This window comes from Melozone crissalis, unplaced genomic scaffold (assembly GCF_028551555.1).
Source record: "Melozone crissalis strain CALT ecotype California unplaced genomic scaffold, PUWL_Pcris_2 ptg000036l_1, whole genome shotgun sequence".
In the NCBI taxonomy this organism is placed as follows: Eukaryota; Metazoa; Chordata; class Aves; order Passeriformes; family Passerellidae; genus Melozone; species Melozone crissalis.
Genome location: NW_026535814.1, coordinates 670,164 through 696,118, shown reverse-complemented (window position 1 = coordinate 696,118; position 25,955 = coordinate 670,164). Strand labels below are relative to the sequence as shown.

The 25,955-nt window shown below is 37.5% G+C and overlaps 2 protein-coding genes across 3 annotated transcripts in view; one reads left to right on the top strand and one right to left on the bottom strand.

The window, feature by feature from the left end:
* The first annotated feature begins 879 nt into the window (after window positions 1-879).
* Window positions 880-9,953, top strand: CCNH (cyclin H). The gene is made up of 9 exons (XM_054283385.1): window positions 880-1,037; window positions 1,120-1,242; window positions 2,219-2,292; window positions 2,523-2,733; window positions 3,034-3,197; window positions 4,904-4,974; window positions 7,426-7,537; window positions 8,066-8,126; window positions 9,814-9,953. The coding sequence occupies exons 1-9, from the start codon at window positions 900-902 to the stop codon at window positions 9,856-9,858; spliced, it is 999 nt and encodes a 332-aa protein (XP_054139360.1). The 5' UTR covers window positions 880-899; the 3' UTR covers window positions 9,859-9,953.
* Window positions 9,954-11,308: 1,355 nt separating this feature from the next.
* The window catches only part of RASA1 (RAS p21 protein activator 1), a 47,919-nt gene continuing 33,272 nt past the window's right edge, over window positions 11,309-25,955 (bottom strand). For both annotated transcript variants that reach the window (XM_054283586.1, XM_054283587.1), the window contains 11 exons: window positions 25,804-25,880; window positions 21,789-21,961; window positions 21,407-21,566; window positions 21,082-21,224; window positions 20,224-20,339; window positions 19,031-19,117; window positions 16,612-16,679; window positions 14,992-15,080; window positions 14,107-14,184; window positions 12,856-12,990; window positions 11,309-12,191 (listed from right to left, as the gene is read on the bottom strand). In XM_054283586.1, the coding sequence (XP_054139561.1) occupies window positions 12,108-12,191; window positions 12,856-12,990; window positions 14,107-14,184; window positions 14,992-15,080; window positions 16,612-16,679; window positions 19,031-19,117; window positions 20,224-20,339; window positions 21,082-21,224; window positions 21,407-21,566; window positions 21,789-21,961; window positions 25,804-25,880 (1,210 nt within the window). In that variant the 3' untranslated portion in view covers window positions 11,309-12,107. The remainder of the gene's footprint in view (window positions 12,192-12,855; window positions 12,991-14,106; window positions 14,185-14,991; window positions 15,081-16,611; window positions 16,680-19,030; window positions 19,118-20,223; window positions 20,340-21,081; window positions 21,225-21,406; window positions 21,567-21,788; window positions 21,962-25,803; window positions 25,881-25,955) is intronic.

Here is a 25,955-nt window from a genome sequence, read left to right as displayed (position 1 = left end):
CAAACACAAATATTAGATACTACACAGTAATATCTAAAATTTCTGGCTGAAGCATGGAGGTTATGAAATGCTGCTTCCTTAAAAGCATAATTGGATTTTATACCTAGTGGTTATCTGCGGAAAGCAGGAGACTACTGAAGGAACTTAAGGGAGCAGAACCAGAGAATATTCAGAATATTGGCAGAGATCCACCACAATCATAAAGTTCAGTTCCTGGGCCTGCACAGGACACTCCAAAAATCACACCATGTGCCTGAGAGCATTGTCCAAACACTTCTCAAATCCATCAGACTGAGTGATGTGACCACTTCCCTGGGGAGTTTGTTTCAGTGCTCGATTACCCTGTGGGCCAAAAATTTTTTCCTGATATCCAACCTAAACCTCCAATGACTTAACTTCATGGTATTTACTCAAGTCCTGTCACTGGTCACCACAGAGAAGAGATCAGTATCTACCCCTCCTCTTCCCTACAAGGAAGTTGTAGGCTGCAATGATGAGGTCTCCCCTCAGTCTCTTCCAGGCTGAAACATTCCAAGTGACCTCAGCTACTCCTCATATGGCTTCTGCTCCAGGCCCTCAGCATCCTGATTGCCTTCCTTTGCATGCCTACAATAGCTTAATGTCTTACATTGCGGTGCCCAAAACTGTCCCCAGCACTCAACGTAAGGCTGCACAAGTGCAATGCAAATTTGAAAGTATATATGAATAAAACCGAAAGAGAAACACAAGAGTGCTGCTATTCTGCAAAAGTTTACGACATACTGTTTTGCCACAGCTCTTCCTTGAAACGGAAAAGTTTGGAAAAGGAAACGGAAATACCCCTCTCCCAGGAGGGAGTGTCCTGGGTCCGCTCCGCCGCGCCTCACGCGCTAGGACGGCTCCCGGCGTGCCGCGCGCGAATGCGGCCATGTTGCTGGGCAATGTTCCACAGCAGCACGCAGCGCCGGCACTGGACCTTCCATGGCGAGGAGGAACTGGCGCGGCGCCGCGCTGAGGCGAACCGCCGGGCCCGGGCCAGGGCAGCGGCCAGCGGGAAGGTGTGCGGGGACACAGGAGTTGCGGCGCGGGGCGGCAGGGTGAGACTGCGGCGAACTCAGGTGCGGCTTTGCTTCCCCCAAGGTGCCGCCGGGCGACCCGGTGCTGCTGGAGCCGCACGAGGAGCTGGCGCTATGCAAGTACTACGAGAAGAGGCTGCTGGATTTCTGCGCCGCATTCAAGCCCGCGATGCCGCGGTCCGTTGTGGTAAGCGAGGCGAGGAGGAGCCGCCGCCTCGGCCCTCCTTATTCCATCGCCTGCTGCCTGCTTGGCTTGTTCTTGAGGGCGCGGATATCTTTAAATCTCTTTATCTCTTTTCTCTTTTCTAGCACTACAGTATGTGGCCGCTTTTTGGGTTGTTTTGTTGGTTTTTTTTATTTCGTTTTCTGACACGTGTAGCCATTTCAGAATCTGATGTTTTTCAACGTGATCTTTTGCTTGTGGCTCTTAAACTTGCTTGGGTGACTGAAACAATCTCCCAGTCGCTAAAGGAGACGATCCGAAATTTGGGTTCGCCTTCAGATGTTTCTCCAGCATTTGTGCTTCTCTGACCACAAGATAAGCTGGATTGTATACTGGCAAAATATTATCCTACAAAGGAAAAGCAGAATTACCTTGAACTTATGTGTCTTGAATGCAAAAGAGCGTCTTTCAGAAGGGAGAAGTGGGGATGTAGAGCTGAAGAATGGAGTGAAATTGTCTCTCTCTCTCTCACTAAGACATTAAGGTGTATGATTTACATTGTCCCCTGTTAATCCTCCCTTTTCCACGCAGGTGTGCTGAAGAGCACCATGCTTGAGGGTGCCTTTGAAAGATGGCAGTCAGTGTTCTGTGAAGCCAGACTGATGTTTGAGAAGTAGCTCCTGCAGAGTCTCGTTTTGGAAAGCATCAGCTTTCATGCTGATAAACATGCTGCAAAATTTACTGATGTAAAAAATCAAGTTTTTTGATTTTTGTCAAAAAATCAATCACTGTCATTAAGTATTTCAAACTTTTTCAGAAGTTTGAAATACTTAATGACATTTAATGGCTGTATGTGTCTTAGTGGCTCAGTGTATCCTGCATGTCTGTAGTATATATCCAAACTTTCGTGGTTTGTGGGTGCTTTTTTAATTTTTATGTATTTATATTTATTTTTTTAATCCATTTTTATTTTTTTCCCTCCCCATTTTTTTCAATTTAGGGAACAGCTTGCATGTATTTCAAACGTTTTTACCTCAATAATTCAGTGATGGAGCATCATCCTCGGATAATAATGTGAGTTATCAACGCTTCTTGAGTTACTCTATCAAATGAAATATTAGAGGTATGATCTTTATATTTTTAAAGTCCTGAAAAAAAAACAAGAAAGAAAATCTGAGATCTTAAGTAGGAGTAAAGACAAAATATGGTCAGTTTCACTGTATTTTTGCTGTATTCAGAACAAATGGATGAATGGATGCTGCATATGTCAATTGTTTGCTTTTTTGGTTTTTTCCCTCCTCAAGGCTAACATGCACATTTTTGGCCTGCAAAGTAGATGAATTTAATGTATCCAGTGCACAGTTTGTTGGTAACCTTCGAGAAAGTCCTCTTGGACAGGAAAAAGCTCTTGAACAAATACTGGAATATGAACTGCTACTTATTCAGCAACTGAACTTCCATCTCATCATCCACAATCCATACAGGCCATTTGAGGGATTTCTAATTGATATTAAGGTAATATTCTCTGATATGGTTATGCTCTGTGTAGTAAAGTAATACAAGTCTGTCATGCATTGTCTTGAAAAACTTTATTTCCTTTTGTGCCTGTGATTTAAAAGATCTAATTTTTTATAGTGATAGATACCTGAAAGATAGTTGTTTTACTTGTGGTCTTTAAGTTATTTAGGATGTTTTTGGGATAAAGATATTGTCTGCTACTTTTCTGCTTTATAAAATACTGTTGAATTGTGTGTTGTGAGCTTATGAACAGGAATGACAAACAGCTGCCTTTTTTTCTAAATCATTACTTTTTAGACTCGCTATCCAGTGCTGGAAAATCCTGAAGTTTTAAGGAAAACAGCTGATGACTTCCTTAACCGAGTGGCTCTGACAGATGCATATCTGCTCTTTACTCCCTCACAGATTGCTCTCACTGCGATATTATCTAGTGGCTCAAGAGCAGGAATTAATATGGAAAGGTAGTATTTTTTTTCTTATATGCGTGATTTAAACAATCTGTTTGCTTCTTGTGTAAAATTGTTCTGCTCTAGACATTCTTAACTACTAGAATTGTGTATTTACTGATTGCTAGCACTTGTCTGTTCTTTATGTTTTAGAATGGCAGTGGTACTGTTCATTTTCACAAATAGGTGATGAAAGCAGTCAGTTGCTGTCTGGTTTTTATATTCCTTTGGAAGAAGTTAAAAAAAACTGATGACTTTGCGTTAATTAGAATAGCATAGGATTTTCAGACTCAGTTTGAGGGTTACACAGGGAAGAAAGTGGAAATATGGTAGAAACTGAGAGTCAACTGAAATTACACTGAACTGACAGCTAATGGGCATGCTGTAACATGCTGTGTTTGGCTGCTGCAACTGTTCAGTTTCCACGGATATGCACCAGGGGGTAATGTGTTGCTTTAAATCAATCTTTTCTTTCCCTTTTGTGTCCTTGCCAGACACAAACCTGTTGTTTGCAGGGGTACTGTCAAACACTTTGATACTTTTGCTGAAATGTGTAGTTTGGTTTAGTTTTCTTAAAGTTTTCAGATGAGCTGAAGTAGTTGCTGTAATGAGATGTACCTGGCATGTTTTAATATCATGCCACTACCTGTGAGCATTTTGCATCTGGAGTGTAACACCTGTTCTAAATCCAAAACGTTCTTTTAAAATAAAATCTTCTATCTTTTCTAAATGTATCTCAAATCTCTCTAGTTCTAAAATAAGGAGTGTTGAGAGTATTCCTTACAGGATTCACTGTCTTTTGAGAATTGTGTAAAAACATTCAGGTGCTTACTTTAACTTGAAAGTTGATCTCATTCTTAGATCTGTGTTCTGTACTGCTCATACAAAAATTCAGAAAACTGTGCTTGCAAAAAGGACGAAAATAATTTGTAGATAATGTGTGATTCAAGGTGTCTGAACTTTGTTGGCACATTCAGGAAGAATTCAAGTCTTTGTTATCTGTTTGCACCATACAGTTGTTATAAGCTTGTCATTTACTGTTTGATGTGAGTTTTTGCTGCCAGATGTGAGAGAAGCTGATGGTCTGTGGTCAGGTACAGCTCTAGAGGTGGTACAGAACACGTGGGAATTGGAATACCTGTTGCTCTTATGGGGGAAGGGATAGAACTCCTTGGTTGTTGTGGGTGTTGGTGAGGACGATTGCTCATGTCCGTTTTATCCAGGCAGTCTGCATTAGTGTTCTTACTAAAGAGAAGTTTGATCTCATTGGAAAGAGGAAGGGACCCATAGGCTCATGGAAGACAGCATTTAGTAACAGCTTTCAGCTGCCAAAAGAAGCAGGCCTGTCTTGCATGCTCTGCTGTTGCTCAGTCTGAAAACCACTGTAGTAATTGCTTGTCCTGTGGGCATTTTGTACAATAGCATGATGTTGTCATAAAGTCATAAACTTAATTTGACTTAGCTCTCTGAGGCTTAGAAATACTTAATTTGGCAGTATTATTTCTTCATGACTGGTGGAATATTTTTGTTACCTTCTTAGTGACAGATTAGCTTTTTTTATCACTTTATAGCACTTCAGTAAACAAAGCGTTCTTACTTATCTAACTATAAAGCTCTGGGAGATGTTAATTAAAAATAATACACTTTTTACTGACTTACAAATGATTGCCATAAATTATTATGACACTTCAAAAAATTTATTCTTCAATGTCTCTTTGCAGCTATTTATCAGAAAGTCTTATGCTGAAAGAGGACAGATCAACCTTATCCAGATTACTAGATGAAATGAAATGTAAGTAAACATTGGAAAATTATGTTAAAGAATATCTCAAAATGAGGAAAAACCATCTTTTTCCAAATTACAAAAGCTTTAGATAGAAGGATCTGCTTCAAATGATTCTCTTCACCTTAAGGCATGCATAAGTAAGCTGCAGACAGTAGAATGAGCTACCCAGGATGTGGATGGAAGAGGAAAAACGACAAAATGAACAAATAAATTAAACAAATTAATATGAACAAATTAAAAAAATTAACAGGCAGAGGACCTGCCTGATGCTTTCAAACATTAGTGCTAGAGTCAGTTAAGTGCTAGCAACTGATTCAAAAGTGAGAAATTTATTTTGAGAACTAGATAATGGTATCTGTAGGACAGAACGAAATTGCTTTTTAAGTCACCGTATCTTAAACATTGCAGTTTCAGGCAAAGCCTGCATGTAATAACTACTACTGCCAGATAAAGGACTAATGTGATGTGCCAGTATTTATACTGCACATCTGGTTTGCAGCTATAAGATGTTTCAGAAGATGCTTAGTTCACTAGTTTGTGAAATATCTTTGTGTGTGCGTGTATATTTTACAAATAAGAATGCTACCATGGTAAAAGGAAGTGTAGTACACTGATTATTACCTTTTTGTATTTAAATGAAAAGGCTGTTATATGAAATTCCCAGTAGGTAATCAGTTACTGAATGCATTAAGCTAATGCATGCACTTCAAATGGGAGTGGTGGCAGTGAAACTAGGCTGGCTGACATGAGCAGTGAATGCACCATACAAGTAACCAGGGTCTACAAATTCAATTTACCTTTAATTTATAAAATTTAAGATGTCCTTTACTTTCTGGTCTTCTAACAAATCAGGTCTTTAAACTTCCATTGCTGAGATGGAAGGGAATGCTGGGATCACTTACTCTTCAGTTTTTGTGGTGGTAGCTTTAGCCCAAAGGTAGCTCTTCCGTAAACATAAGATGATTGGAAGGAAATTTTTCAAACATTTGTAAATTACTTCTACAGAGTACTGATGGTAGAGAAAAAAAAACTTGTAAATTTAATTTGCATTATTAGAAAGACTGCAACTGGTATTTTTTTAGGACAGCAGGTACAGTGTTGATTGCAAAAAATACCTGTATATTTTGAAGCTTGTTAGCAGAATAATGTGAACTCTGCCTTAAGGAAATCCAGTGTGGGTGATGCTGGATACTTGTTTCAGTGTAGTTACAATGAGGAAAGGAAGGATGACCTCTTGGCTCAAGCCTGACTATGACATAAGCAATACTCAGCCACACTGGAGACTGGATAGGGTTGTGTGATTCACAAGTGTGGTGGGTTGACCCCAGCTTGATGCCAGGTGACCACCAAAGTTGCCAAGTGACCACCAAAGACCCTATCACTGACCTGCCTAGCTGGGCAGGGGAGAGAAAAAAAATAGCAAGTTCATGATAAGAGCAGGGAGAGAGGTCACTTACAGTTACTATCATGGGCAAAACAGACGCAACTGGGGGAAATTAATTAATCACCAATCAAATCAGAGTAGGGTAATGAGAAGTGAAAACCAAATCTTAAAAAGACCTTTCCCCCACCCCTCCCTTCTTCCTGTATTCAATTTCACTCATGAATTCTCTCCCTCCGGTGCAGGGGGACTAGTCAGCGTATCATGTTTCTGTTGCTCCTTCCTCCTCACATTCTTCCCCCATTGCAGTGTGGAGTCCCTCCCACAGAGACAATTATCTACAAATTTTTACAACATGAGTCCTTCTCACATGCTACATTAACATAGTTCTTCATTAACTGCTCTAATGTGGGTACATTACACAGGATAGAGCCCTTCAGAAATAGGCTGCTTCAGTGCCAGTCTCCCATGGGATCACAAGTCTTGCCAGCAAACATTCTGTAGTGTAGGTTTCTCTTCCCTACATGGTATGGTACATAGCATGATATTCCCAAGGGGTCACAGCCTCCTTCAGGCATATCTACCTGCTCCAAAGTCGCCTCCTATACAGGCTGTAGGTGCAGCTGCATACTCCACACTCCTGCTGACCTCCATGCAGGGAAACAGCTGCTTCACCATGGTCTGCACCAGGAGAATCTGTTTCTGTGCCTGGGGCACTTCCTTCCTCATGTTTCTCCCTGACCCTGGTAGATGTAGGGTGTAGATGTTCTCATATATTCTCATTCCTCTTTCCATCATCCATTAGTGTTGCATCAGTTTTTGGATTTTGCCCTTTAAATGTGTTCTCACAGATGTACATCCACTATCACTTAATAGGTTTGGCCTTGGCCAGTGCTGGATACATCTTGGAACCATCTGGCATTGCCTCTGTTGTGCATGGGGGGAGCCTCTAGCAGTGTCTCACAGAAGCCACTCCTATAGGCCCCCCACTACCAACATCTTGCCATGCAGACCCAACACAACAAGGCAGAGCAGAAATTATCTGTGTGCTTACAGCTGTGTTGTTGCCATTTTAGGCATGAAAAATCTCATTAAAAAATATGAACTGCCGAGGCCTGAAGAGGTTGCTGCTCTAAAACAGAAGTTAGAGAAGTGTCACAGCTTGGACCTCTCATTTAATACAAACCCGTAAGTATATCTTGGATGTGTTAAACTTTGGCCTTTTTTATTGGCATAAGAACATTAATATTTTCTTACCTGTGTGAGTGATGGAAAATGAAAACCCTTAAATGTGCACAGAGTGTTTGCCTGCTTGCTGTATCTACTGGAAGCTGAGGTCAAAGACTCAAAGTAGTGTTTTCACTAATACATGAACAGGTTCTTATGTGCAGATCTGCATGGCAAGCTGATTATTTTGTAAAACAAAACTGGAATACTGGGTGGCTTCTAAGGTGTGACCACTTGATGTTTTATGTGATGAGAACTAAGGGCTTTAAAATCAGGTGATTAAAACAAGAATGCTGTAAAGGCTTAATGTTTTCTTAAGAATTATGCTAATGGAAAGGACTACACCCTGAACTTCCAGCAAAATGCATGCTGAGGTATTGGTATTCTTTTTTTATGAAACAGGTATGTCTATATTGTAATCCTGGGGTCAAATGATGACAGTCTTAACTTATAAAAATACCTAAGCATTTCACTTTTCTTCTGGGTTAGGAAGAAGAGGAAAGGTTATGAAGATGATGAATATGTCACAAAGAAAAGTAAAATGGATGAGGTTAGTAAACTTATTATACAAGTTTTTCCTGGTTTTTTTTCACCCTTAATGCCAAGACAAAAGTGACACAGCTACTGAGATAAATTTATGCATCTGTATTACAATTTTATTTGTTGTGCAGACTGAATCTTTTTCAACTTTTTTTTTCACTTTAAATGAGCCAGATTTCATACCTGACTGCACTTGAAGTGTTCTTGAACACCCCTGTCTTTTGTGGAAAGGGGAGTGAACACGCAGACCATGCTTCCTGCTGTTTATTGTGCTTTGGAAGTTTTTATTTACTTTATTTGGTTTCTTGCTCAAAGCAGTATAGAGTGTTGGGCTAAATTTATGTCAAGACAGTTTGTTAACAAGGCTGCATGAATTACAGATTGGTTGCTAGTACTTTGCGTTAAAAGACCAAGTATAACTAAGGTGGAGATAAACTGACAAGAGTGACTCAACAAATACAAACAGCGCTGTCCTTCACATCTGAGATGAACACCTTCCAGAGCTTTTGTTTGGACAATGGGTAGGAGAGAGTCCATGCTGGCAGTGGAGTAGAACCCTTTTTAATTGGACTCATTTTGGTACTAAAGATGCTGGATACTGGTAGACACACTCAGGATGGCATTTAGAAAAACATGCTAACATCTTAAGAGGGTCACCTACCAAATTGTGAAGATAAAAGACAAGATTTGTGTCTTGCTATTAGAGATTATCATAGTAGGTTGATGCTATAGTGTAAAATTAGACTCTAAAACATTATTAAGACAAGATTATAATAAAATTGGCATTGAAGGTATATGCGGGACCTTGAACTTACTTTATAATTTTATTGCTGCAAAAATTTTTAGTAAGTTTTCATTCCAAATGCCAGTCTTGAAAAGTATACTAAAACTGGCAACTCCATAAAACAGGCACTTGGAAAACTGTTCACTTTATGACAGAATGACTTAGAACTAACAGCTCCGTATGAGCTTTGGAGGCTTCACTTGTTCCCTGCCCCAGTTTAATTTGTATTAGTTACTATGCTATGGTCTGAGGCAATTTTGATTTTGGATCTTCTTTTTAATTTATATCTGTAATTGTTTCCTAAAGGAGTAACCTGATAGGATATTCACATAGCCTATAGCACTTCGTGATCAACTTTTTTACAGTTCCAAAGGTCCTGAAACTCAGAGTTTTTCATTAGTGATGCATCTGAACTGGGTTTCTACTTGTGTATATTTTGCTGAGTAATAGCCACATGAAAGAGCAGATCTTCTCTGGCCAGGACATTAAAGTGTGCTTAACTTTTTAAAAACTTACAGTGTGTGCAGACTGCTCATATCTTAACAATGGCTTCATTAATCCTGTAGTTAGCTGATATTAGACTGTAATCTACAAAGCCGTAAAAAGCAGAGGACATCAGCAGAAGGTGCAATATGAGCTATTTTGGAAATCTCTACATAGTTATCCAACATGAAGCTCATGCTTCTTTATCTCAGGTGCTGAAAAGAGTGTCCAACATGACTCTGTGTCCATGACTGTAAGCATAGGTATGGATAGCTAGTTTTAAGGTTAAAGGCCTGAATTGCCCCAAGTTAAAATATTTTTTAGTCTTCTGTTCATGGAATTTCTCAGTAAGTTCTTAAATCCAGCCCATAAGCACCACACCACCACACACAAATGTTGCTCAAGGTGCTGTGTTTTTTCCTTCTATTAGGAAGAGTGGACTGATGATGATCTTGTGGATTCAGCATTACTTTGAAGGAAGATGGACTCCTACCACCCTCTGGTGTCAGGTGTGACTGCCTGCCACAGGTTCCTTATTACGTGTCATAAGATCTTTGTGCTGTTAGTTCTTACCTTGGCAGTAAAGCCTTTTGCTTTCCTAAAAGAAGAAGTTGTGGTTCAATTAAACCCTCATCTATTACAGGTCCAACAGTAGTCAGATTAGCTTCAAAAAATCTGGCCCTTGTTTTTGATTCAGAAACAGTTTGCTGTGGCTGCAGTGTAGTGTTATGAGCACCAGCTGATTTATTTCCTTTTCACATACCCAGTTAGAGTTCTACAATACAAACACGTACATGCAGCTTTGGGTGTTTCCCAGTTTGATTGTCTTTGCTGCATTTTGTGTGTAACAGGTAAATTAGGTAGGCAGCTCTGTCTTCCAGTTTGTATTTTTACCATGCTATATTGCCTGTACCAAAGCAACCAAATCTACAAAAGAATCCCTGTTATACACTCTGTTAAAGTTTTAAGTAGGACACACTGAAAGATAAATTACTTACTTGTCTGAGATGCAGTTTAACGTAGACTTGACATGGTTATGGAACAATCTAAGAAAAAGACTTCTCTAGTACCAAGGTGTTGCAAACACATGTATTTTCACTATGGAAGAACATCACATGTGTCTGCCCAGTGCCATACATATGATATCTGGAAGCTTTCACCTTCAAGAAGCTGTTCCAGCTGGAGACCAGGGCAACACAGCAAGAGCCACTTTAGTATTCCAGCAAAGGTGCAAAAGCAAAGTTTCTGATTTTATGTGACAGTAATTTGGCAGTTCTGATAGACAGGAAAAACACTCTAGGTGTTGTAAAGATCTGCAACAGTGTTTGTATGTTAAAATTATTATTGTGGTTATCTCATTGGTCTTGTCAGTGAATCTTTTTATTCCCTATTATTATATCACTGCCTAGAACATAACACACAGCGATGATGAAATACCCTTTAAATCAACAGCACATTTTACTTCTTATTTTTTTTAACAGTTTATGGCACTGCGGTGGGCAGGAACACTGGACAAGGTTGCTCCAAGCCTCGTCCAATGTCACCTTCAACACTTCTGTGGACTGGGGCATCCCTGGCTTCTCTGGCACTCTGCCAATGCCTCAGCCCACTCACAGGAAAGAATTTCTTTTTATTAAATCTCAACCTATGCAGGGAGTTTTAACATATATTTTCTCACCCAAAAATGTACAAATTAAGGCATTAGGACAAGGTAATGCTGTCTGAGGACTCATGCTCAAAAAGTGACACATTGCAAACACTGCAAAGTATACTACCAGTGCCGACACTAAAAAATTTCCACAGTAGCCATGAAGCCAGTTTTCATAGAGTTAGAAATAGGCAGCTTGATTTATTTTAAAAACTTACTTTTCACTTGTAAAAATGTTTATGCTAGACTTACAGTACAAAAAAGACCAAACGATACCTATTTTATAAAATGGTTTAATGAATGCATGCATGTCTGATATAATGATCAATAAATTTACTGAATTCAAATTATTTACTGTTGTAAACATTTTACAAAAGCATTGTGATTTATCTGGATATACAGTTCTTGATGGAAGAACTATTCAGATGAATCAGTGGCACATCAAAAAAATAAAGCTGACAAGACCCATTCTGCATATTCTCTTTCAACATCATTCCAGCAAGAGAAACAGCATGGTATAAAACATGTACAGTAAAGGTGGTTCCTACCATAACATCAAATTCTGGAAACTGTAAATACAACTTAAAAGTGGCTGAAACAGTCAAAAGTCATAATTATTGTAACCAGTCAGAAATTACAGTAAGAAATGTTATCCAGTTAGTTATAGGTGGTTGTCAGAACAACATCTTTCTTCTCATGTCAGTTGATAATTCTTTCCCAATCAGACAGCAAAAACTTTGGCAATCAGAGGTGCTGAAAATTTCAAAGTCCTAGACACAGTCACAGCATTTTCTCTGCGGAAGGTTAACTGTACACCAAGGCTCAGAGGTTGTGAAATTTCATTGTTTCCAAGTGGAAAAAAAAAAAAGTGCAAATGTCCTGCACAGATAGCTTAAAAAAAAGCTGCTGGTACAATCATTCACCAACAGGATCTTTGTTTTCTTTTTGCATAGTTCACACATCACTGGGAATGTGACAGGGTGTGCTGTTTTTGGCAAGAGCAAGAAGGAAGTGATACTGGTGAGAGTTGCCATGTTGGGCGTGCTGAATCCATGCAGAATTCAGGTAGAGAGCTGCTACCTGATGTTGTTAGACACCGAATACTGATTTTGTTTTTGTTGTAGCAGTTCCGTAATGGCCAAAAGCTTCTTAAGAACATGCTGTAAAAAAGAGTGAGTCAGTAAAACTACATGTTAGCTACTGAAGACAGAAAAGGCCTGCCTGAGCAGCATTTTCAGCATCAGTCTATCAGACCTGTGACTTGAAGTTTAAATATATTACTAAAAAGAGAAAATGTCTGATTCCCTAGCCAATAAGGGTAGTCTTTAAACGATGTTAGGGACTTTGCCTGTCCTCCCATGGATGTTCTTGCTTCTTTGTGGTTAACAGGAAGGCAGAGGAAGTGTACAGCTAATACAACACACTATTAAAATCTGCCAGCAGTTTTCCAAGCATACAAGTGTACTGGCAAACTAGTAAGCAGAAATGAGGTATAAATAGAAAGCTAAAGAAAGTGAATTTGGTTCTCAACTGAAAAAAAAAAATCCAGATCTGAAAACTAAGACCGAGAGAGTCTGTCAGGAGACAGTAATTTTGTGGATTTAAGGCTTCCTCCAGAAACTTTAATAAAATAAAACACCCAAAGCCAGTAGGTTTTGTTGCATGGAAGAACAAAACTATGGATTAAGTATTTCCTTCACAGCTAATAACCCCATGGTGAAATACAACATCATACTGCTAACAGAAATACCACAAAAGAATCCATCAGTATGGAGGAGTAATTCAGGACTCAGCACCCACGACCTACGATTTCTGTTAACTCACCTGCATCACCCCTCGTTCATTGCTGAGTGTCCGGAGCTCATCTGAGTGTGCCACACAGATCTCATGCAAAGCTGCCAGGTCACGGGAGAGGTCAGTTCGAGAGTGCTCTGCAGTGTCTGGAAGCTCAGGAACATTCTTCAACAAAGTAGAAGACAGCAGATTTAGGGTGCCAAGTCCAACTTTGGTCTTTCCAGCTAAACCTCCAGTCCACCCTTCTATTATTTATTATCTGTTTATTTTCTTCTCTTCACAGGCATGTGTTTTGTGAGGATACTGCAATTTGTAGTGCTAGGAGAATTCTTACTATGAGATCTGGTGTTGCTCTATCTTTGAGCTCACCAGAAACCTACATTTTGAGACCCAAACCGTCTAAATGAAGGGAAAATCCATCCATTTGGGGCTTTTTAAAATCTAAATGAGAGAAAAGCAACAAAATTCAGCAAAATCTGCTGTTATCTGTCAAGTAATTCATTAAACTGATGATAAACCAATAATACTGCAATTAAAACAGCAGAATAATCCAACAGGTATTTTCAAACCAACAGTTATCAGAGACCTCGTGTAAAATCTGTCATTTAAAGAAAACTGATGTATCATAATATGCAGAAATTGTGATTTAATCACAAAAGGATGATATCTGAAACCTACCCACATGCCACCTTTTTTTTTTTAAGTGTTCTGAGATATCTTCTAGGACACTTCTTAAAATTATTAAATCAGGATGCTTAGCATATTTTTTTTTCATCTCACTTTTTAAAATTAATTATTGCATTTTAAATACTTACATATAAAACATAACCTAACTCCTGTTACAGAAATCACACCCACAAAATAGTCACGTTTCATAAGAACAGAGTGACAGCATTTCAGTTTTAAACTACAATATGTAGAATGCACGGAGTGAAGCTTTTGCCAGTGCTAACTGAAATTCAACCTATTTTTTAAAGAAAAATTACTTTCAGTCTCTGATTAAAACCATGTTATATATAAAAATTTCTGGTTTAAAAACCAGAAATTTCAGCTTCTCACATTTACAGAGGCACTAAATTAATAAAATCTTGCACAGATAATTGATGGTTTTAATTCCATATGACAGACCAGCAATTTTTAAATAAGTATTAAAAAATAGATAAAAGCATTCAAAACTATGTGGCAGCTGATGCATTACTGAGCTAGTTAATAAGAGGTGTAAAAAATTTTAATTTACAATTCTGCTATGTAACTTCAGCAAATATTTTTTTAACCACTTACCCCAAGCTCATCCAAGAACATGATCATGCGATGTTTGTTGCTCTTGATGAATGGATTTACCCCTTCCATATATGGCTCCTAATAATTTTTAAAAGTATTCATTAACAAATCATTGCCAAGATAATTGTCACATCTGAGACGAACACAGTGCAGTCAGGCAAATGACACTGCAAAACGAATATGTAAATAAAAATAGTATCTTTTTTTCTAGTGTATTTCTAATGTCTAGTGTGCTGGCAGTCAAAAGACTACAGAATTTGGTTTTCTTGTATTCAAAAGACAGACAACCTGTGATTCAGAATTCTTCTTATACATGCATACAGACAGAAATTTGTATCAAGGTGAGTGTCTCTAAATACCTGCTTGCAGTGAATAGATGCTCTGTGTTCAGAGGTATCATCAGGAACAAGTGCTTTCTTTCATGTTTTGTCATTAACTCTTACATTCCAAGTTCTGTGTGTCAGAGAAACAGCCTTCTCACACCAGCCTGAAGTCATGTTAATTATGCTTAAGTCAACAGATGTACTTTTAGCAATGTTTCAGCCTGGAAATTGAGACCAGTCACTGCTGGCATTCTCTTAGTGTTTTAATAGAAACTTCATTGAAAGCTTGGGCTTATTAGTGCAATAAATACACTTAACTTACAGTTTTCATTATGTCTAGCAGTATGATAGTATAAACAGGACAGCTTTGAAGTGCTCTACCACAGAAAACACCAATCTAACAAGTGATAAATGCACGGTCAAAGTAAAGAAGAGGAAGTCATAGGTTCTGCATGAGAAAATAGTAATAGATTTTTTGCATGCGTTGAACAGGAACATATGAAAGGTATACTGGAAGCACAGTTCTGTGTAGGTTGTTCTCTGTATGTAAAATTATATTCACCTTAGCTCCAAATTCAACCAGATTTGCTAAATTCTGCACAGACTTGGCGACCAGCGTCAGTGTTCTTGCAGCAGTAGGGGAAGGAGAATCTGGCAGGAATGCACAGTAGATAGTCACTGGCCATTCGATTTAAAATTAACAGCAGTAACATGAAAATAAATTCTTTTCCCATTCATATTTTTATTGATTTTTTAAATATAAAACAACTGCATGTGAAAGATATCACTTGATAAAGTAAAATATATTGCTTTTGTAATGTCTAAAAGCCATGTTAATCTGATAATCTTATTTTCTGTAACAGTAGCACAGACCAAGAAGGCAAAATAAATGTTACTAAGAGTTAGGTGAAATGATAACCATTTGCTCAAAACTTGAGTTTTGCTGAAACTTGTTAAAATATTTAGCTTTGAAATTTAAAAAAAACAAGTTCACATTTTTCTTATCTGCTTAAACCCACATCCCACATAAGTGGGCACTGACAAGTTACTGACAGCAGGAAAACAAAGTCAATGTTACATGTGATCATAGCCTGTATTTCTATGAAACTCTAGTCTGCAATGACTGTGACTATAAACACTTCACATTAAACACTGAAGTCAGAATTTTTCCAACAAATGATGTTACCAAGAAAATTACTTTTCTCTCCAGTTAAGGTAAATGGCCTGGTTGAAAAGTAGTCGAGAATACTAGCTGGAGGTAACTCAGCAGGATTGTAATGGACAAGCTCAAAAGGCATTACTCAAAAATTTTAAGTAGTTCTTTACACCTGCAGTCACATGGCAACCCAAGTTATGAGGGTACCTAACTTGCAAACCACACAAAGATAACAGAATGCCAAAGAAATTATCACTTGTTCCAGGCCATATTTCTCAAATGCTTTCTCCAAAGCATATACAGGAATGATTGCTCTGTGAGAGAAAGGAACTTTGTCTGACACAATCCTTCTCATTTAGTAGTTTAAAGACTGATGATAAGAAAACAAGCCACATTGTCTTGAAAACTGTCTTTGAGTAACAAAAAAAGCTCTTCTGAACTGGATTTTTAAATTTTCTCCTATATTTCCTATTTTTCAGCCTTTTTGAAGGCCATCCCTTTCTCATCTTTAAGATTCTATATCTAAGATCTACTGTATTTAATGGCTGGAAGCCATCTAGGCAGGACATTCAAATTATTCAAGAAAAATTTTCTAGGTGCACAAATGTATTCCAGGCTCTGTAGACACAAACCAACTTTATAAATCTTGTACATTTCAGAAATACCACTGCATTCAGCTATTAACTCTGGCATTGCAGTGTATTAAAAGTGATGTCTGAAGTTCCCATAGTTACATTTTTCACAGTGCTAAAACACATTAAACATTGCTAGACTTGACTCAAAATTTTATTATTAAATATCACAGTAGATGTTTTTTTTTACTTTAAATTATACTGCGGGTATCTGCAATCAAGCCTTTGAGGGTGAAAAGCCTATACCCTAAGAAGAAGTTAGCCAAATGATGTGGATAACTTGACTTGAAACACAGCATTCAAAAAAACTTCCTATTTTGCTACATTAGATGCTACAGTGATTTCATGTCTCCTGCTGCATAAAGTATAGATTTGATCTGAAGCACATAGTCACCTGAGATGATATTAAACATCCTTGGATTCAGGATAGCAGGACAAATCAGTCGAAGAAAAACAAAGCCACTGAAATGAAATAAAATTGTGTTTTGTTCAAAACCATTAGAAAATACAAGTAAAATTCTGTAGTCTTTCAGTAATAAAGACAATGTGGGATCTTGTTGAGACAGACACCAAGAAACTAGCCTGTGCTATGTAAAAATATAAATCAAGACCATCATGCTACAATTCTAGGAACTGCAATGAAATCTCAAAGAGAGGCACACTGATTTCCCAGTAAAGGTGAATGAACTGTTTAATCATGTAGGAGGAAATTAATTGCCAAGTAATTTTGAAGCCAATCCCTGACCATGCTTGTCTCAAAAAGGACCCACCCTTGGTCTCTGACCTCCCAAAAATGTCTCCACTGTCTGCTATTGCATCCATCTCACAGCCAGCCACTTCCCCAGGCCACTGTAAGCTGGAGAACAGGAGTGGATGAGCAAAAAGATCTCTCTTGTCAGAACACACCTTTACGTCAGCTTCAGTTGATCCATTATCCTGACGATCTACACTTCAATAGAAAAATGAGGTATCTGCTGCTTGCCACTATGAAAGAATTGCTGCCATTTTAAAAGCTGGAAAAAGAATGCTCTGTTCTAACTGCAGAACTAGGAATTCTTACAGCAGGAACCCAGAACAGGTTTCAGCAGCATGAGAAAAATCTATTTTCCTGTTAATACCAGAAGTAAAAATCACCACTCACGTTAACCTCAACTCCAGCTAATTGTTGTATAATGAAGTGACATACAGACCAATTAAGTCAATCTAAAATATCTGTACTTTTATCCTTGGACACCACTAGCAGGCTGGATTTCACCACAGCAATACCAGAGCCTGACTTGTAATGAAAGGAGGAAGGGAACTTTGCCTGTTGTAAAGTACACAGTTAGTCCACGTTTCTTTAAAGAGACAAATATAGTGATGTTGATGCACCTTCTGTAAGTCCAAGATACCTAGTATGTTCTGTCATACATGTATCTTTAAGAAATACCAGTTATGGGCTGGTAAGAAAACAGTTCTTGGCAAGAGGTTAAGCTAAAATAATTTTTGTGGTGAGAATTCAAAGCTACAAGTCAGTAATCAATTTTGAAGTCTTGGCACATACACCAGTCACTCTTTTAAAAGTGCCCAAAATTGAAGGCCAACAAGGTACACATCTAGCAGAGACCCTGCTGATAGGGAAGATCTGATATTCCTTACCTTTGTCAGCCTGCCTAAATTAGGAATGAGCAAATATCTGTAATGGAGTTTTAAACCAGAGAGAAATGGTAGCACATTATGACTGATAAAACAGAGAAGAGATACCCAGATATCAAAAACTGTCCATCTGGCTCTGAATATTGAATCATTCTTAAACCAAAAAAAGCACAAGGGAAGGTAATAGACATCACTGAAGGCGGTGAAACTGCACTCCAAAGAAAAATCTCTAGTATCCACTTGTGAAAATGGAACACCACAAAAGCAAGTGACAAAATATTTTAGCATCCAGTGGAGACTACTGGGAAAACAAAGTGAGCTGCGTGTTCACTAAGGAAAGCCACATGGTCCTCTCTGGAGCTGGGGAGGAACAGCCAGAGATTGGACCTGGGGAGGAACAGCCAGAGAAAGGGAATTCACTGCTGACCTTTACAGCCTTCCAGCAGCTTAGCCCTTCAGAGTAAAAGAAGCTCTCAAGTAGGAGCAGTCTCCATTTGAAGGCAATGCCACTTCACAGAATGAAACACATAAGGCTTCTGGTGTCAAAACGATAAATACAAGCTGAAGACAAATACTCTGAAAGATCCCTCCATGGGAGATAAACCTCAACTAACCATACAACTGCTTGACACCAGGAAAAGAAAAGCTGAGGCTCCGATACGCTTAAAATCCCTGCCACGTTTAGAAAAAAAAGTGTCAAGACCACAGCTTTGTCAAAGGTTTTTGTTTGACCTGCCCTGGCAATGAACAGCTAGAGTTAGTTTTGTATTGTGCTGGTTTAATAATGTAGACTGGAGTTTTGGTGGCTGGTGTGAGTTCAGAAGAGCCAGGTTCTGTAACCTCCAGCAGCATTTTCAGAGGAGCTCCAGAATATTTCAACATGATTGGGCCTGTAGTACTGTAAATTCAAACTGAAAACCATTAAGTAAAGCTATACTGACCTCTATACTGTATCATTTTATTTTGGCAAGGCTCTAAGAACAAGACCAAGAATCCAGCAAGCTCAACCTTTAACTGGGACATTGTGCTTCATTATCATAAATATCTTAAGCACTGCAGTAACCTGTGTAAGTTCATACAGTTTTGTCACTGAAAGAAACATAGATAAGCATACTGAAGTACGTCTCCAACAAGGCTTCAAAGAAAAATTTCCAGAATAAGGTTGACAAGTAACTTACCTAACAACCCTGGTTCTCATGGTAGTGTTGGCTGGCCATTTGTTTTGAACAGACTTCTGCAGGCACCCATAAATATACCTCAATGTCCTGCAGAAATAGTAGCCAATTACTCCTTCCATTAAACTTACAGAATCAAAAAAGCAGGTTAGAAAGGACTTAGACCAACCTCCTACTTGATGCAGAACTATTATCAACTTTATATTAATAACTTAGACAAATCTTTAAATTATAAATTACCTCTTAGTTAAAGTTAACAAATTTATAAGAATTGTATTTTAAAAGTTGTTTTCAAAAGGAAAAACTATTCTGTGATCATTCAGATGTGAATTAAATGTTTTGTAACTGTTTACTTAAGTAGTATTCCCTTTTTGAAAAAAGACCGCTTTGATGATTGAATTTTCTTTTTGTTTCTCTCTTAACTAAACAAAAGCTTTTCTTTCCATACATGACATACAGTGAAAAAAGAAAGTTAAGCACCACAGCAATAGTTCTCTGCCATGAAAAAAAAAAAAAAGGATATTTGTGGTGTATTTCAGAAAATGCTGATCACTGCATCATATACTTAAAAGGACTGCAATTTTCAATGCTAACCTTGCCAGCACGAACACAAAAGAAAATTCCGTGCTACTGCAATGACTCAAAACTGAGGGTTTCATATACTTTAAAAGCTTATGACACTATGAAAGGAAACTCTGTATTATCCACTTTATATTAGATGATTCAAATCTGAGGTGTGAAAATAAGTTAGTTTATCAATTAAAAGAAGCAGGGGAGAAATAGCCTCTGCATTTCCCTAGCAGACAAAAAGAGGCATAGAATGGTATCGTTAATATGCTGTTAATAATTCCATCTCTATCTCAGAGGAGGAAGACTAACAAATAGACATCACTGTCTGCTAACTACCACCGTCTTCTACCTTTCTGTAAAAATATAAAATTAACTATTTTATTACTATTTTGTCCCTGATCTCAAGTCTTGTAGTTTCTCCTTTAAAAGAAAACCAAATGTGCCAGCCAGAGGCTTTTGTAAAACACTATTAATTGCCAGAAGTGCTACTTTCCCCCATCAATTTTTCTCTGTTTCTATACAGCAACATTAGGATAAATCAGTAAGAACATAATTTTAATGTACAATGTTATTCATGGAAACACAAGTTTTCAAATATAAATCTGAACAGAAAAGTGCAAACTTACGGGGGCAGTATCTCTGCAGCCATGAATATCTTCTCCACCAATTCTGAAAGTATACTGAGCAGATGTGCCAAATTAGTGTTTACATCTTCATTTTTTTCTAACTTCGAGGGATTTAACTAAAACAGAAAAAGAATATGTTTATTCTTGTATCTAGAACTACATATATATATATATATATAGTTTCTGAACATTACACACTGAGTAGTGTTTCAAAGCAAATGAAATATTGTGCAGTCGTACAAGTCTCTTTCAGAAATCAATAATGTTTCAATAAGTTGTCAGGGAATGTGAAGCAACAGTTTTAAGTTCTAATATATATATGTGGCTTTTATCAGCTTGGATATTCGCCATTTTTTCATCTGACTTTTGTCTCTCTCAATCCAAATTTCTTGACGACTCCCATCTTTTCCACAATGAAGTTAAAGTGAAACACAGGAGTTAGGAGGGTCATTTTTAAAAGAGTTTCAGGATCAGTAACAAGCATTTAATATGGAATTTTACAATTAAAACAGAAGTTCAGATCCTGATTTCTACAATATCTTGAGTGCAACAAGAGTTACCTAGATTAGGACATTCAGTAACAGCTGCAGAATCCCTGCTAAAGGATTAAAAGAAATTTTGATCATAAAACTTAGTAAGTTTTACTATGAATAATGTTTGAAGCCAAAATCCAGGAAAACATATAAAAACATCTCTTAATAAATTCAGTTTCTGTATTTCTGATGTAAAAATGTCTAGTTCTAAAAAAATTATTAAATGTCTCTCCAACTAATATTTAATGTAAACACAATAGTTAATAACCAGTGGATTATTGGGTCAACAAACCAAAATGTTTAAAAACACAGTTTAAGGTATTACCTCACAGGACTGCTTGCTCTCCATGATCTTTAATATGGAGTCTTTCAGCGCATGATGAACGAAACTTGTTGCTGTGGCTTTCATATACTGTTCCATAAGTGTGCTTGCTAAAGTGGTGGCACGGAACAAGGTAGTAGCTTCATCTGAAAGAAGAAATTGGAAAGAGAAAAACTGAAAAAAGGAGACACGAAAAAGAGAGGAAGAACATGATTACTCTTTGACATAAGCTGCAACTAAAGGAGGAGAAAAAAAAGATAGCACCCAAACCCTTTCCTCCCCACCTGTCCAGAATTCCAGTAAACTTTTGTGGGATTTAGTGCAGTACCTTCCATGCTTATCTCCCTGTCATTTAGTGTTCGTAACAACAAGGACTCAAGCTTTTCATGAAGAAAAATCTTCAGTAAAATACCAGCCAACAGTGTTCTATCCTGTCCACAAACATGTGATAAGGCATAGACTACATGAAGTTCTTTCTGGAGTATAAGCTGAAAGAAAAACAAATTTAAAATATTCAGAAATTTCTCCTTACATATAACATTTTTGGAAAAATACTACATATCTATATATATATATATATACATAGCTGTCACTTAAAAATATTATTTGATTTACAGCAACTGGTGTTACTGAGATCCCTCTCAACTACTGAAAAATATTAGTTTTGACAGATAAGCCAGATGAATGGATGGTTAAACTTAAGTTCATACCTCTTTAAACTCATTGTATTCTTCTTCTGGCATGATCTTCTCCATGGAATATCGCGCTCGAACACGCAAAGATCCTGGCTCAATACCCTTTAATGGTACATAGGAACTGAGTTGAAACCACTCATCTGTTGCATGTCCTTTTTGTAATCGGCTTAATTGGCAACGCATGAACACTTAAAGGAAAAAAAAAGCATTGTTCAGGTAGGTTATCTCCACCAAAATAAATGCTAATATTAAATAAAAAATAGTTTTATTTTTAACATATCATCTTATTTCAGGAAAAAAAAACCAGCAAGAGTAAACAAAAAGTTTTTTATCAATATATGAATGGATTCATATGGCTTAACAGTGTCCTGTAAGCTGAAGAAAAAATACATGGCAATCTGTAACAAAATGCCACATGAATACTGACATGGCTTTCCTTGTAACACCCAAGTAGGATGCAAATCCAGATAGCAGAAACTAAAATACAGGTTAAATCTTTAGAGTTCACTACTCCCTTTCCAGCCTTGCACTGACACCACGATCAGGATCTGCTCCTGCTTATGATTAAGAATGCTCCTATAGTATTCCCAAACACTGACATATGTTTTACTTTTATAATAACTCTAGTCTAAGTAACAGTTTATGCATATTACGTTAAAAAAAGTGTTCCCAAGCACTTGCTGACTAGATAATGAAAATCAGCTCAAGAATAGCCAAATCATCAACTGGTGATGATGCTACGCTAAAATTGCCAAGCAATGACCTGTACTGCAGCTGAAGTCTGGTGCAGCAGCTGGCTAGCCAGCTACAGCAGCTGGGGGGGAAGACAGGCCCATCAAGAGCAGGAACGTGCTCCCTAGTGGAGGGGTGTTCCCCACAAAAAAAGGGCCAGGCACTTGCAGAGGCAACAATGTGCCTCTGAAACACTCACCATGCTCCAAGAGGAGTCCGCAAGAAGTTTTACATTTAGCCTACCAGTCTGCCCCTCTGAGTCAAACACCTTCTCTTTCCATGAGAAAGGTATTTGCTTTTACTTTCCGCACATGAAAAAAACAAAAAAGTCCATAAAACCAAGAGCTTATTTTTTTTACATTTCTGCAAAGCCAGTACACACTGTCCACAGTTCCAGCAGATTGTCCCAGTGTTGCAATACATAGCAGGATAATATTTAATACTGGAACAGAAGTAGATTATATTTATAATGCCTCATTCAGGACAATCCTGCTGCCTATTTCATAGTCTTTGGAGCTGACAAACTAATAAAAGTTCATGCATTTATATCAGTCAGCATGAAAAACAACCCATCACCACCTGCTATTTATCACCAGTGAGGATGGAATGTGATAAGCCTACATAATAAATGTACTTTCTTATCATACTTCTCCCTGGCAACAAAACTCAGTATCCACAACTACGCAATGTGCTCTTCTTATTTGCTTGCACATATAAAGCACATGTACCACAGTGAGACAAATGGTGAATGAACTACTAGAATAAGCTGATGATTTCGTTTTTCCCTGTGGTTATTGTAGCACTTCATAGCTATAATATAAATAATATGGCTTGACTTTGATTTAAAAAAAATCATACCGAATATCCGTACAAGGACTGCAGAATAGTTATCAAAATTTATATTAAATTCCTTTGAAGTAGGAAGACTTTTTTCCTGTTTATAATGTTACATTGAATTGGTAGGCTCCTTTCAGTAAGAGATTTCTATTCAATATGAATTAATTTGAAATTAACCACCGCAGTGCAAAATCAAACCAGAATCTCCAGGTCAACACCTTATGGTATTGTCCTTTGAAACCTACAAATTCAACTGTCAATAGTAACAGACAAAAGTCTACTAGTAAATTCTGGGACTTTGGATTTTTCAAGCCATATTATATATTTATTTGAGTAAGTCCTTAAGTAATTTTCAGTTAGAGAAACAGAAAAAAAAAAAGTTAATATAATTGATGCAATTGTTGCTGAACTGCTTAGTATAATTTCTGACTATGTGGAATGCTTAAAAAAATCCAAAGTAACTATAGAACATTCATAATAGACGAACTTCAATGTAATGACCTGAAAACTCAGGAAATATTTTAAAATACTGAAAAAGATAGCCTTCATTCATGAGTTACTTTGGTATTTAGGTTTTGCGTGTTACAATGATGGAACAAAGCAGTGAATCCAACAATTACATTTTGGACCTTTAATCTGTATTAGATGGAAGGAAAAGCAAGCAGAAAAGGTGAGTTAACCCAATTAATAACTGGCAAGATGAATAGCATCAGCTGTAAAGGACTGCCACTTCATAGCATTCCACAAGTAACATCTGTGGCTGAAAAGGAAAGGAAAGATGTTGGTTAAGGAAAGGAACCGGTTATCTTGCTTTTGAAGAGTTACAGGTTTATTCTGGCAGTGCAACACAATGTATGTCAGAGAAAATGTGATTTAACTCATTTTACCCCAATGAACTTCACATCCTTCATAGGGCTCAGGATGTAAGCAGAGGTGTATGTTCATTCAAGTTGACTTAGTGTAATCTTTATATCCAAATGAAAGAGTTATGCTGGATTATGCTTATGCTGTAAGAGTGTAGATAACTGCAGTAAAGAAATTCAGCCAATCCTGCCCCTGACCGAGAACACGAAGCCTTCCATCACCTGAATGCACAAAACACAGCATCTCCTTAATCTGGACAGAAAGGAGGAAACTACAAAAATACTTTCAAAGAAACTACTGAAGTATCCCTCTCAAGAACTACCCTTTTAAGATTCTTTTCCTAGCCAAGGCTTAGACAGGTAATCAGTTTTCCAGCTCAAATGAATTCAAGACCAAGTTCACAACTGCATTTATAGCTCCTTAGTCTGTCAGAGAGAATGTACCTTTATTCCTCCTGCTATGCAGAAACTTTTCTAGTGAGAGAAGGAGAAAGAGATCTGAAATTGAATCAGGTTCTGCAAGACCATGCAAAATGAGTTGTAAATACCTACTTTGGCTAAGGTTTCCCTACAGATCTTAATAAACCCCAGAAAACCAAAAATCAGTAAATTAGCTCTGGTGTAAGTTACAGACCAGTAACACAATATATGCAAAGTGAAAACAATTGCACTAGATTATTATACTCTGACTGACTTGGAACAGACAGCTTGGAACATAATAGAAAAAAATTCTGAAACAAATGTCAAGAGGACATGGAGAGCCATCCTGCCCTGCAAGGAGCAAAGAGGGGCACAGGGCTGAATCTGCCCTAGAACAAGTATATTGGGAAACAAGATACAGTGAAAGGGGGAGGGGGGGGAAACTACAAAAAAAGAAAAAGAAACCTAAAATTATTGTGTGGGAAGACACCTGACCTAGAAAAAAATTCTACCTAACAGCTTCAAATTCACACTCTTCAAACTCTTCTTTTTTTACTGGAACAGAAAGCCACATTAAAGAAGCACTGATCTGGCTAATACAAGGAGAAGAAAATACAGATCCTTTTCCATTCAAAGTGATACTAAGATAACCTCAGATTTAAGCCAAAGTGTGGTAATAAGGGAAGAAAACAGATGCGGTAAAATGGAAAGAAAAAAAGGAAAGGTTTCTTCAGAAGCTGCCAAGATTATTTTTTTAATAAAGAATTGCATCTTTCCCTGTCTCACAGGAAGCAATCAAAAACCTGAAAAGAAATTCCATGTAGTCAGATTCCATGGAACTTAACATTTTATGGAGCAGACTAATAAAGAAAATTTCTCTTTGCTCTTGCTTTTTGATAAGCACATTCACTATCTTGCAGTAGTTACCATAGCAGCAAAACTAAGTCAGCCATACAGGACTAGAGCATAGTGCATTTTATGACTAAAATCAGTGAAAGTTCTCATTATAAAAACATTAATGGAAAACCAGTACCAGACATCAAAAACATATACAGGCAGTATGGTGAACATAAAAGCCTACTTAATTCTCTTGTGACAACCCTTAACAAAAGCAATGATAACCACACAAAGTATCCACTGTTGTAATGTATAAGCATCTTTTACCAAAAAATACTTACATATATCTGGATCTTTACTTTTCTTTGTTTTGTTACTAAGACTTATCTCAAATCTATTAATATCAGATGAAAGATCACTAGGAGAAAAGAGAGAGAGCCTTAATTAATACTATACATGGCTGGCATTTAAGCTTTTCCTAATTTCATTTCAA